Consider the following 14653-nt stretch of genomic DNA (forward strand, 5'->3'; position numbering starts at 1 on the left):
CTGTCACCTAAAAAGAGGCGTCCCTCTGAATCAGTCAGTGACAAGATGATATACTGGTATTCTAAAAAAAGGAACTGTTTCTTTTTCATCCTAATAACATTATTATTAAAAACAGCATATCTATTTTAAAATAAATGTATTTAAGTAAAAGAATATTAAGTAAATAATTGTAGGGTGATACGCAAATATGGTAAAAAAAATTATGAAAATGATGCATAAGTAAAACAAATCTGGGAAACATTTTTACAGTGGGAAAAGACTCAGGAATTAGCATAAACTTAAATGGAGTAAAGTTAAAAAGCTGCTTACCCAGTCTTGATCATTGTAGTGACCACTGTTTACTTCCTTGACATAGATGGTACCTTGAAGACTATTGGTCAATTTCTGGAAGAGCCAAGACTCCTTCTTTCCATGAAAATCTGTCTTCTCTTCCCAAAATTGCAATTAGGGTTAAAACTAAAAGCTCTCAAGAGAACTGGTGATATAGCTCAGTTGCAGAGCACTTGCCTAGCATATGTGAGGCCCTCGGTTTAATCCCCAATGCCAGAAAGAAAAACAAATAAATAAAGCCCTCAAAAAAAATACGCTGTCTTTTCTTAAAGGAATAAAACTATTGAGGCCCTTTTGCAGGGTGAACCCTGGGCCCATTGCTTCACACTCGCACATCCTCAACTCCTCTAACTCTGTTTACAACAGTTTTCCCCCTTTGAAGATACCTGCTTGTGGACTTTTGATTTTCCTGGAGGCTGTCTACCTTGCAAAGGTTTACTTGATGGCTCTGCTGTCTGTATTCGTGACATATCCTGTGCTCCAAATAACATGCTTCCTGTTTCTGAGCCTTCCCATTCTGGTATAGCTTCCTGTTCAATCTGGAAAATACTTGACACATCTTGCAAGGGCTCCTCAAACATTGACTGGGGGGAAAAAAAAGGTAAAATTACAAGAATGCTCTTTTTTACCAGTCCTTCTAAAGTCTTCAGTTTTGCAACATTTTCTGTCTGACAACCAAATGAATATGAAAATGCATGTTTGAAATGTAGCAGAGGTGGTCAGTTTCCTCTACAAACTGACTTGAGAAAAATGTGAAGCTGGCAGATTGTTTTCCCTGGCTCTTATCTCAGAAAATATACCAACTCTCCAGTTATTAGGCACAAACTCAGGAAATAACAAGACTCAGATCTTACCCTGGCACCACCTAGCACTCACACAGTGTCAAACCAGTGTACCTTCCACAAAAGGCACTGCAGACAGTTCTATTCATTATCCCGCTTGCCTCTTAGGTCAGCCTGGAGTCCACTGTCCAAACCTGAGGTTCTAAGAGTCTCAGAAGCGGGCTTCCTGCTTAGGCAGCTGCTCTTTCAGAGCTGGCTTAAGTTCCAGCAAAAGACCTGAGCCCGATGCCTCAGGAAGGCTATCAGATACCATAGATCTCTCCCACACCCAGTTAAAAATTTCTCATAAAATGTTACTCCTATGCTTTGTGTTCTTTAAAAATATAAGTTGAGTGCTGTGGCGTGTGCCTAAAATTCCTGCGGCTCAGGAGGCTGAGGCAGGAGGATTGTAAGTTCAAAAACAGCCTCAGCAAAAGTTGAGTTGCTAAGCAACTCAGTGAGACCTTGTCTCTAAAGAAAACACAAAAAAAGGGCTGGGGATGTGGTTTGGTGGTTGAGTGCCACGAGTTCAATTCCTGGTACCAAAAAAAAAAAGTCCCACTACCTGATGTTTCTCATCAAATCCAAAGGAAATTATCTATATGGCCACATTTGGGTAATAATTAACTTTGAACCAAAATTATTTGGGATTATGAAGCACAATGGCAGTTAAAATTCATTACCTCAATTTAACAAATGATAAGACTAGTCTGACTTACATAAAAGCCCTAATTACATAGAAATGACTTTAAGATCAACTGTATCTTTTTTGTTCCTTGGATATATACATTTGCTAATAAGAAAATAAAGGATAACAGATTCCACACAATACCAAATAGTACATAAATTTCTTTGCTGTACAAGAAGAGATACCTGGACCAAGAAGTTTCAGTTTTGTAAAACTAGCTTTAATCCTGAGCTCATGTTTTTATAAAGTTACAGGCAATGAAAAGACTAAGAACTTTTTACCCACATGGGACTGAATTCAAGTCCTGGATCAATGAAAAGATGTTTGATCTTGGTGGACTTAAAAAAACCTTTTCAGCCTTATTTTCCCCATTGGTTAAAAAAAAAAAAAAGATTAATAAGACTCTTTTCATGCAAAGGCAAAGTAGATACGGTGATACGGTGAGGTCACAAATGTTAGGGGCCTGCTGCTGTATTTACTACCCATAATAAACTCACTCATTTTATGGACCATAGTTTTGGGCATTGTTAACCATTCCCTTTCTTTTGAATTTCTCTCCTCTTGGCTTCCTCCACACACTCTCCCAGGATTATGGTTTGGGAGAAGAAACAAATGAAAGTAACACTCACTAAATTAGAAAATGGAAGAAGAACATCTTGAAAGGAGGGCGATTCCAACTGCAGTTCCCTCTCTTCAGGACTCCACCTGCTTCAATCCTCTACAAAGCCTTTCCTGACCCTGTAACTCCTCTGTATGAGCATGTATTGCACAGTACTACAATTGCCTTAGCAATCATCATCACCCAGTTGAAAATTTCTCATAAAATGTTACTCCTATGCTTTGTGTTCTTTAAAAATATAAGTTGAGCTCGGTGGCACGTGCCTGTAACCCTGCCGCGAACAGATGTGAGTACTAGTGCATCTAATTTTAATATTCGGTGCATCTCCATGAAATAAGACCTGTTGGTAACTACATTTATAGATGAGAAAATGGGCCTTCAAAAGTTTTATAACTTGCCCAAGGCCATACTTTGGGTTAAGTATCAAAGCTTTGTTTAAACCTAGACAACCTGATTCCAAAGTATACTTTCTCAACCTATTTCCCTTTCACCCAATAGACTAGTCATCTCAAAATGTGGCCCACAGATTCCTTACAGTCTTTGAGATATTTTCAAGGGGACTACAATGTCAAAAGGACATTCAAATGTTAAGATGTCGTTTACCTTTTTCACTGTGTTAAAATTTTCACAGATAATGGTAAAGCAGTATTGGATAAAACAGTGGGCCAATACTTATTAAATGATTAATGCATGAGGTCACAAATATCATCCAGAGTAAAAGATTAGCTCAAAAAGCAAGATGGACCAATGGATTTAATGTAAGGATATGCAACAAGTTCATATATCTGGTTTCCGATTCCACATTGCAACTAATCTTTAAGAAACCAGCACTTATGGAGTTTTAGTACATTAACAAAGGAGAATATCCACAATAATATTAGAAGGCCATTAAAATATGACTCCCTTTCCAATCTGCATGAGGCCAGATTTTTTTAAATATATTTCAGTCAAAATAACACATTGCAAAAGATTAAATTCAGGAGCAGATATGAAAATCTAGCTCTGTTACAATCAGACATTAGATTTGCAGAAAATGTAAGACAATACTACTCTTTTCACTCAAACCTATTATTTATGTTTTCCTAAAAACTATTCTTTTATGTTAACATATTATGATATAGAACTGGAATATCATCTAAAGTCTTATGTGTTCAGAGACTACAATTGCTGAGTAGCTACTAATTTTGCCACATGGTAAGTCTGAAGGCAGGGAATAGTATGTAAAGGGGGAAAAGACATGGTTTCAACCAGAAGCATCTCAAACGCTAGTAGTTCTACCATTTGTGGTGACTCTATATTATAGAACCCATGGCTTTAGCAAAAAGATTCACATGCTTCCTGAACACAATATGTTATCATAAAATGAAGTGTGATCTCAATTTTTATGTATCTGGGGTCACAGTTTCAAAAACTAAAGGAGCTTGCCATTTAGTGATATAATTTTATGAGGCCTATGTAAAGGAACTGATCATCATGCCATCTTTTTTATTTAATTCTGAATTTTTGTATACAAGGAGACACTTCTCATTCACAGGAAATATGTTCCAGATTGCTTGGAATCCCACAATTATTTTGTCAATGATGGCCAAAAAGCAAGTTGTATTTCTGAAACAAACTTGTCACCCATAGTCCAGATTCAGAACAACATTCTCCCCTTGTCAATGCTTTTAACAATTCTTCTAGCCAACTACAGATTAAAGTAATGCTTTCTTAGAAGTCAAAAACTTTTTATTAATTCTCCAACTACATTCTATATCTGAATGGCTTTAAACCAGAAAAGCTGTTAAAAACTTTTTCCTTCTTAAAAGAATATTGGGCCTTAGCACAAAAGGTCTATGATAGTCAGCCACAGTGAGCCAAGGACAGCACTCCTCACAGAGTGTTGTATTAGATATGCTCATACTTAAATGCACCTCTAGAATATTTTGAAGGAAATCTTTTCAAACTCTCTATAAAAACATTAAGCAACAAATCCCACTCCTCAGTTTATACCCAAAGGACTTAAAATAATCATACTACAGTGACGCAGCCACATCAATGTGTATAGCAGCTCAATTCACAATAGCTAAACTATGGAACGAACCTAGGTGCCCTTCAACAAATGAATGGATAAAGAAAATATGGTATATGTGCACAATAGAATATTACTCAGCCATAAAGAAGAATGAAATTATGGCATTTGCTGATAATTGGATGGAATTGGAAACTATCTGGCTAAGGGAAATAAGCCAATCCCCCCCCCCCAAAAAAGGTCCAAATGTTTTCCCTGATATGCAGATGCTAATTCACAATAAGGGACAGGTGGAGAAGAATAGAAGTACTTTGGAATAGATAAAGGGGAATGAAGGGAAGGGAGGGGAAATGGGAACAGGAAAGACAGTAGAATGGAGCAGGCATTACTATCCTATGGGTACATATGATTACACGACCAATGTAATCCCACATCAACCAGAAGAATGAAAAGTTGTGCTCCATATATGTATAACATGTCAAAATATATTCTACTATCATGTTAACTAATAAGAACACATAAAAATATGCATTAAAAAAAACAAGAGATAGGCTACTACTTTAGTATGGGCAAGGAGGATTTTTCTTAAACACTTTACCACTTGAGGTTCCTCAACACTGATCTGTAACTCTTGTTCTGCCTCCATCTGAGATGATTCTGCCTCCGTCCGAAGTGTTTCTTCTTCCGCCCGAGGTGCTTCTGCTTCCAGCTCAGTGGTTTTGGGGCCCAGTTTTCCCATTAAAGAAATATCCTTGAAGGGAGAAGAGGAAACAAAGCAATGCCAATTTTAAAAACCACTGAAATTCATTATTCCATATACAAAAATATCAGCTGAGTTATACAATAAGTGAGAAATGCGTGAGGAAAGTTCAAACTACTCAATAACAAGCAGTAAACGAAAAATACAGAAAAAAATATTTTTTGTCTATTCTTTCAATTTATTGCCTTTTGGTTTGTTGATCTCGATAGACACATTATTAGATTTAATAAGATAATTAGAAAATGTATCACCTATTATAAAAATGCTCCCATTAAGTCAAATACTGTAAAACACTGAATAAGAAAATTAAAAATCAAACCTAAAATTTAATCTAACCAAAAGCAAAAAGGAATATATTTTAAACTTCACTGGATATAACTGTTAGTGTTATTTTTACCACTATTAATGCCAATTGCAATGATATATTCTAATCAGTTGAAGTGCTAAGAATATAGCACATTATAAAGATTATAATGAACAAGGAATAAAGAGATGCTGATTCTCTGCGAATCATATATCCATCCACAGAGGAGGCATCAATGGGCAAGTTATTTTTCTTCTCATCACCTCAAATTTATCATCCTTAAAATGGGCATTCAACTATGACTTCCTAAGACCCCCTTTTATCCATCAACTTTTTAGTAATATCAATAGAAAAACTGGAATATCCATTATGCTTTAAAACTGTTGCTTTTCTTCTTTTTCTTTATTACTTTTAAGGATTCAACTTGGGCCATTGGCTTCTACTTTACCCCTTTGCTATATGTAACTATAAAACTAGACAAAATATAAGAATAACTCTTTTAGGAATGGTCAGCAGAGAAGATGCTTGCAGAAGAAAACAACAGTGAACTTGAAGACTTTACAGAAATGAGCAAGATCCCATTTATTGATTCTTTATTTTATTTCTTGTGTTTTAGGAGGCTTGTTAAGTAAGTCGGAGCCTAATCCACCATGATGAGATTTGGGCCTACTTTTTCTTCTGCTAGGTACAGGGTCTCTAGTCTAATCCCTAGGTCCTTGATCCATTTGGAGCTGAGTTTTGTGCATGATGAGTGATAGAGATTCAATTTCATTTTGCTACTTAGGGATTTCTAGTTTTTCCCATTTGTTGAAGAGGCTATCCTTTCTCCAATGTGTGCTTTTGGTGCCATTGTCTAGTATGAGATAACTGTATTTATACGGGTTTTCTCTGTGTCTTCTATTCTTTACCATTAGTTTATATGCGGATTTTGGTGCCAATGCCATGCTGTTTTTGTTACTATAGCTCTGTAGTATAGTTTAAGGTCTGGTATTGTGATGCCTCCTGCTTCACTTTTCTTGCTAAGGATTGCTTTGGCTATTCTGGGTCTCTTATTTTTCCAAATGAATTTCCTGATTGCTTTTTCTTGTTTTATGAAGAATATCATTGGGATTTTAATAGGAATTGCATTAAATCTGTATAACAGTTTTGGTAGTATGGCCATTTTGACAATATTAACTCTGCCTATCCAAGAACAAGGATGATCTTTCCATCTTCTAAGGTCTTCTTCAATTTCCTTCTTTAGTGTTCTGAAGTATTCATTGTAGAGGTCTTTCACCTCTTTTGTTAGACTGATTCCCATGTATTTTATATTTTTTGAGGCTATTTTGAATGGGGTGGTTTTCCTAATTTCTCTTTCTGTGTATTCATCACATGTATAAAAATTCATTTGATTTATGGGAATTTTATTTTATATCCTGCTACTTTGCTGAATTCATTTATTGGTTCTAGAAGTTTTCTGATGGATTCAAACTAAAAAGCTTCTTCTCAGAAAAAGAAAAAAGGAAAGAAAAAGAAAAAAAATCAATGAGGTGAAGACAGAGCCTGCAGTATGGGAGCAAATTTTTACCACATGCACATCAGATAGAGCAAGCACAAATCTCCAGTATATATAAAGAACTCAAAAAAACTTAATACCAAAAACACAAACAACCCAACCAATAAATAGGCTAAGGAACTGAACATACACTTCTCAGAAGAAGATATACATGCAATCAACAAATTTGTGAAAAAGTGTACAACATCTTTAATAATTACATAAATGCAAATCAAAACTACTCTAAGATTTCATCTCACCCCAGTCAAAATGGCAGTTATCAAGAATACATGCAATAATAAGTGTTAGAGAGGATGTGGGGGAAAAGGTACACTCATATATTGCTGGTGGGACTGCAAATCAGTGCAACCACTTTGGAAAACACACATGTGGAGATTCCTCAGAAAACTTGGAACAGAACCACCATTTGACTCAGCTATCCCATTTCTCAGTTTATACCCAAAGGACTTAAAATCAGCATACTATAGTGACATAGCCACACAAATATGGATAGCAGCTGAATTCACAATAGCTACACTGTGGAACCAACCTAGATGCCCATCAATAGATGAATGGATAAAGAAACTGTGAGATAGATAGATAGATAGATAGATAGAGATAGATGTATATACACATACACACACTCACACACACACACATACACACTAGAATATTACTCAGATTAAAAGAGAATAAAATTGTAGCATTTGCAGGTAAATAAATGGAGTTGGAGTATATTATACCAAGTGAATTAAGACAATCCCAAAAAATTAAAGGCCCAATGTTTTCTCTGATTAGTGGATGCTAATATATGATGGGAAGGGACAGGGCATGGGAAAAATGAAGGATCTTTGGATTGGGCAAAGGAGAGGGTGGGGAGAGGTTATGAGGGTAGGAAAGATTGTGAAATGAGATGGATATCATTACCCTAGGTACACGTATGATTGCATGAATGGTACGTCTCTACACCATGTACAACCAGAGAATTGAAATGTTGCGCTCTATTGTGTATGATGAATTGAAATGCATTCTTCTGTCATGTACAACTAAGTAGAACAAATTTAAAAAATATATTTTTTAAAATAAATAAATAAATAATTTTTAAAAGAAGCAAAGTCAATCATGAAAGAAATAAAAGTAAAATCAAATGTACAAATTCTCAGCCTAATATATACTTTAATTGGAGTCTCAGAAAGGTGTTGGATGAGATCTGAAAATATTTGCACAAAAAATATTATCAAAACTTTTCCAAATTTTAAGACAACTATAAACCCCCTGATACAAGAAAGTCAATAATTAACAAGCAAAAGCACACAAAGAACACTGCATCAGATACATATTACTTTATTAATGAAAACATGGAATAAAAATATTTTAGGCACGTAGAGAAAAGAAGAAAGCTGAAGTACAAGGAAACAAAGAATCATTGGCCACTAATTACAACAAACTCCAGATTTCTTACCATAACTCTGCAAGCCAGAAGACAAAGAAGCAACACATTCAAAACCCCAGTACTGAGAGAAAATGACTGTCCACACAAAATTTTATATCCAGCAAAAATATCTTTCGAAAGTCAAAATTACAGCAAGCAAAAAGTGAAGAAAATCCATTGCCAATCAGGGGTAATGATGGCAACAGAGTGGTTACATTAACATGAGACACAGTAGTCTTAGCCAGGAGAAAGAGGATCATTTCCCAACAACAAAAGGGTCAAGGAACTCAAAAGACTAACAATACTTACAAAATGAAAACAGATGCATACAAAAATACTACTATAGTTGGAAACTTCAAGCTGAGACCACCTGGCTCAAGAGTTCTCATTCTTCATGACTATGCTAACGGGATAATAAATGTAAAACCCCATCTGTAATTCTTTAAAACATTTTAGGTTTATAAATATATCATTAAAGTATAAAAACATAAAAGTGATAAACACCAAATAGAATACTGCTCACATCTGAGGAGGGGAAACAATTATTGGAGGAGCTATAATGGGGGCCTGTGTTTTACTTGTAATTTTCTATTTATTTAAGCAATATGAAGTAAATATGATAAAACATTAAATTTCCAAAACCCTGAAATTTGAAACATTTGAAATATTTCATAATAAAAATACTTCAAAGAAAATTTTCAATACATTTTAGAGGGTAATATTATAATAATGTCAAGAATAGATTTAAAATACCTCAATATAGAAACCTACAATTTACCTCACTGTGAACATAAATGCATAAGTCCCAAATAAAATATTTGCAAATAAATCCAAGCCATTTATTTAGAAATAATACAGTTTGACAAAGGGAAATTTTCCCAGAAGAATGTAGACAATTCATTATAATTTCTGATATTAAAAATGAATGAAAAGCTATACAATATTCTCAACAAATGCTTAGAAAAAATTATCAATAAATTCAATGTTGATTACTGAATAAAAAGAAACTAGAAACAGAAGAAAAATTTCCTAATCCCACAAGAGATATCTATAGAACTCTGCACCAAACATTGTAATTCATAATAGGACATTAGTCAGACGAGATCCAATGCAATAAGAAAAAAATAATAGGTGGTATTAAAAAACATCAAAGAGAAGAACAAAATGTCACTATTAATAGATTATGTGACCTTATATTTGGAAGGAAAAAAGAAAATCAACTGAATAACTATCAGACCAAAGTAGAGGTTAAAAGCAAACTCAACAAATAAAATTTCACACAAGCAATAACTAGTTAGGATCCCATTCTCAAAATAAAAATGAGCAGTCTACGGGTATAGCTCAGCGGTGGACACCTCGCCTAGCCTAGAACATGCATGAACAGTGTTTGATCCTAGCCCCACCAAAAAAAGTAAATAAATAAATATGCCCACATAAGAAAGGCCAAAGACAGTACATTGAACTAGGATAAAATGGCCTGAGAATAATGAAAAACAGCCTCTCCTGATTTCCCAATAAATATGAAGACAAAAGCAATGAAAGCAAGTATTGGTCTAGTTAAGTCCAATGTTTAGGCTTCTTCAAGGACAGTTTCTGTTCATTGCTTTTTTCTGTGTATGGGCTATACTTATCATACTTTCTTGTTTATTTGCATGTGTCATAATTTAGTGTTGAAAGATCTGTAGCAACCTATAGAGCATTTATTCAAAATAAATTAATGAATGTCAACATTTTATTGACATTTTTTTTTGCTCACCCTACTCCCATATGTTACCTCCAGCTCAGTAGTATCCTTGAAAAATAATGATAACAGTAAAATAAATATTTTAGTGACTTTAGTCCATGAGCATGTACAGATTGATATGCATGCCCAGAACTGCACACATACTTAGAAAAGACTACAAGAGTCATAAATTTTCATCTTTGGCTGACCTTGATACTCTTGGCAACCTGGAAGTGAAGGCTAAAGCAGAGTTGTAAACTGCCTGCCTGAGTGTTGAAGGTATGTCTCAACACACACACACACACACACACACACACACACACACACACACCTTTTGACAAAAACCGAAAGGCATTAAAGGAAATCTACACAATCACTAGCCGACCACTATGTTAGCCAAAAAAATGCTTCAGTGGCCACACACAACAAAGAACACAGACTTTACAGAAGTAGTTCAAGAAAGTCATTACATTTTTTTTTCTTTTTATAGATTCCTTTTAGTTAACACATAATATCAGTATTCATTTTGACATAATTATAAAAATATGGAATATAATTTGCTTTAATTCAGTCCCCAGTACTTTCCCTTTCCCTCTCCTCCTCCCTCCCCCAGTTCTCTTTACTCTACTGATCTTTCTGCTATTTACTTTTTTTTTTTTTTCAGTTAGTGGCTTGCGGATACACATGATGGTGAGAGTCGCTGTGGTATATTCATACACATACATAGGAAAGTTAAGTCAGACTCCTTCTACTGTCCTTCCCTCCCCCTCAATCCCCTTCATCTAGTCCACAAATCTTTCCTCTGATTTGATGAAATCCCCCCTCTTTCTTTCTTTCTTTCTTTCTTTCTTTCTTTCTTTCTCCTCCTCACCCCCCATATTTTGGACTAGTTTCTGCATATCAGAGAAAATATTTGACCTTTGACACTCAGGTCTGCCTTATTTCACTTAGCATGATAGTCTCCAGTTCCATCCATTTACTATAGCAAATGCCATAATTTCATTCTTCTTTATGGCTGAGTAATGCTCATTGTGTATATGTACCAAATTTTCTTTATTCATTCATCTGTTGAAGGGCACCTAGGTTGATTTTTATGAATCATGTTGCTATAAATATTGATGTAACTGTATCCCTATAGTATGCTGATTTTAGATTCTTTGGATATATATCAAGGAGTGGAATAGCTGGGTCATATGATGGTTCCATTCCTTTTTTTTTTTTTTTTAAGAAATCTCCATACTGTTTTACAGAGTGGCTGTACTAATTTGCAGTCCACCTGCAATGTATGAATGTACCTTTTCCCCCACATCCTCACCAACACTTAATATTATTTGTATTCTTGATACTTGCCATTCTGACTGGAGTAAGATGAAATCTCAATGTAGTTTTGATTTGCATTTCCTTAATTACTAGAGATGTTGAGCATTTTTTTCACATATTTGTTGATTGATTGTATTTCTTCTTTTGAGAAGTGTCTGTTTAGCTCTTATGCCCATTTATTAATTGGGTTATTAAGTTTTTTTGAGTTATTCATCTATTCTTCACATTTATGCCCCATCTGAGAAAACGATGGGAAAGATCTCCTATTCGATAAGCTCTCTTTTTATGCTTTTGATTCCTTTGCTGTGTAGAAGCTATTTTATCTGATGCCATGGTATTTGTTGATTTTTGTTTTATTTCTTGTGCTTTAGGAGTCTTGTTAATGAATTAGTTCTAGCACCTACGTGTTGGAGTGTTGGGCCTATATTTTCTTCTAGATGTTGCAGAGTTTCTGGTCTAATTACTAGTTCATCGATCCACTTTGAGTTGATCCACTTTTGTGCAAGGTGAGAGATAGGGGTTAAATTTCATTCTTCTCCATATGGATTTCCAGTTTTCCAAGCACATTTGTTTAAAAGGCTATCTTTTCTCCAATATATGTTTATGGTGCATTTGTCTAGTAAAATAACTGTATTTATGTGGGTTTGTCTCTGTGTCGTCTATTCTATTCTGTTGGTCTCCATGTCTGTTTTAGTGCCAGTACCATACGGTTTTTGTTACTATGGCTCTGTAGTATAATCTGAGGTCCAGTATTGTGATGCATCCAGCATCACTCTTTCCCTACATTTTTAATGAGAACAAAAAACAACATGACTCAACAATAACAAACCTGCAAAGAAAAGAGATTTGATTTCCACAGTTATCACATTATATTGTTTAAAATTTCCAGTTGACAACAACAACAAAAAAATTAGAGAGAAGCAAAGAAATAAAGAGGTAAAGCCCAACATAGGAAACAAAGCAATCAATAGAAACCATTCCTAAAGAAATCAAGATGTTGGGATTTACTAGATAAATTCTTTAAGTGACCTATGTTAAGTATGTTCAAAGAATCAAAGGAGACCATTGTCTAAGAACCAAAAAAAAAAATTGTAAGAATAATGTCACACAAAATAGAGAACATCAATAAAGAGAGTCAGACTATCCAATATATGGGACTTTGGGAATGATTACAAGATTAAAGATGATCCACAAATCCATTCAGTTCACAAATATCTAAACTAGACAGAAGGTACTCAGATCATGAATAAGTAAAGAGAAAACCAAAACTTATGCCCATGAAAAACAACTAAAGAATAAAGGAGTAGAGATAATGACCTGAAATCTAAAGGTATAGATTTTAAACAAACTGTGTTATGTGTTCAAAAGTTGCAAGCAGATATTAATTCTGCCAAAACCATACTCCATGCAAAATAAACAAAACAGACTGGAAAAAAACAAAGATGAAAATAAAACTTAGACTGAATGAAACAGGAAACTTTGGAAAAAACTAAGATAATTATATTAAAATGTTTAAGTTTTTTTATTTTTTATTGGTGTGTTACAATTATACAGAATAGTGGGATTGGGCATGCTGTATTCATACATGCACACAACTTAATCAATGTCATTCTCCAGTACTACCCTTTGCCTCTGCTCTCCCCTTCCCCCGATCCACTTTCTCTACTCTACTGATCTCCCTTTCATCGTCATCATATCATTATTATTGAACTATTATTATCATCACCATCCTCATTATTTTAATTAGTGTTTATAATTGCACATATGTGGGATTTATTGTGATGTATTTGTAAATGAATGTAGCTTATTAAATATATATTTTAAAGTATATCTCTTAATACATTAATTAGGTAAATTAAATCAGGAGGTAGATGAAAAATGATAAGATATTCCAAAAATATAAAGGAAACTTAGGGAAGGATGAAGTTTATATAAGGGTTTTCTATAATATATTTATAAATTTCCCATAAATCTAAAATTATTCCAAAATTTTAAATGTGCTAAAGGATATAAAAATAAAATAAAGGAAAAGTATGAGAGTCAGAGGGAAGCCATGGGAATATAATGATAAAATCAATGTGAGAGAATAGACAGATTATATTCAGGATAATTAGTGATTCTGATTTAGAAAGTAAATGAAAAAAAGGAAAAGTCAGTAACTTGATAGAAAAACATCTAATAGGTTTTTTAAAGAGTAGGTAAGTTAAAAGGGTTTGTGTTGTGGTTTTCCTGAAAAATTCAATGAAATTAAAAGCATATCTAAACATATTTTATAAAACATTTAATTAGAAATATAGCAGGTGTCTGGTTATCTGGATTTGTGCCCAGATAATATTACTAATTTCCACAATTACTAATATTGTGGAAGCAAATGATAACTTGGTGAACAGAGCTCCCAGAGGTTTATTTGGGCAAATGCAAAGAGTTTCCGGAACATAACAGTGAAGAGGTGAGGTGAAATATAAAGATAGCAGAATCTGTCTCAGACACTGGGTCCTGGTTCTAAGAAGTTTCTAAAAGTAAGATCTGAAGGAATACTTTTCACAGAGGACTCCAAGAGGCTGAGAGTCACAAAAAAAGATGTCCTTGACAATGAACCTACACCAAGTAGAGAACAGGGACATCCCCTCCACTTGCCTCAGAATGCTATATGTCTCCTTTGCAATGAGAATCACAATATACTCAGCTCAGAAAACTTACAACACACAACTGACCTTCACAAAAAATATTTAAAGGCGATATAAGGGCTCAAAAATGGAACTAACAATATTTAAATAGAGATGGTATGCAATTAAACCATAAACATAAGAAATCATCTAAATAATTTTTACACAATTTGTAAAAGTGAATACAAATGTCAGGAACTACATTTAAAAAGACATATAGGACTGGGGATGTCACTCAGTAATGGCAATTATTACCTAACATGTATGATACCCTCAGTTCAACTCACAGCAACACACACACACACACACACACACATACACACATACATGAAGACATAGAAACTACTAAAACTGCTCAAAAAATGAAAAATTTTTAGACCTATTGCAAGAGATTGAATCAGTAATCAAAAACCTCCCAAAAACCAGAACCAGATAGATTTACTGA

The 14653-nt window shown here is 34.3% G+C and overlaps 1 protein-coding gene across 1 annotated transcript in view; it reads right to left on the reverse strand.

Annotated features, from left to right (window-relative positions):
- Positions 1-14653, reverse strand: part of Ttc6 (tetratricopeptide repeat domain 6) — a 242176-nt gene that overhangs the window by 150094 nt on the left and 77429 nt on the right. The window contains exons 3-4 of the mRNA XM_048798678.1: positions 5068-5220; positions 717-914 (exon numbers count right to left, since the gene is read on the reverse strand). Of these exons, the coding sequence (XP_048654635.1) occupies positions 717-914; positions 5068-5220 (351 nt within the window). The remainder of the gene's footprint in view (positions 1-716; positions 915-5067; positions 5221-14653) is intronic.

The sequence above is a fragment of the Marmota marmota genome, unplaced genomic scaffold, assembly GCF_001458135.2.
Source record: "Marmota marmota marmota unplaced genomic scaffold, marMar, whole genome shotgun sequence".
In the NCBI taxonomy this organism is placed as follows: Eukaryota; Metazoa; Chordata; class Mammalia; order Rodentia; family Sciuridae; genus Marmota; species Marmota marmota.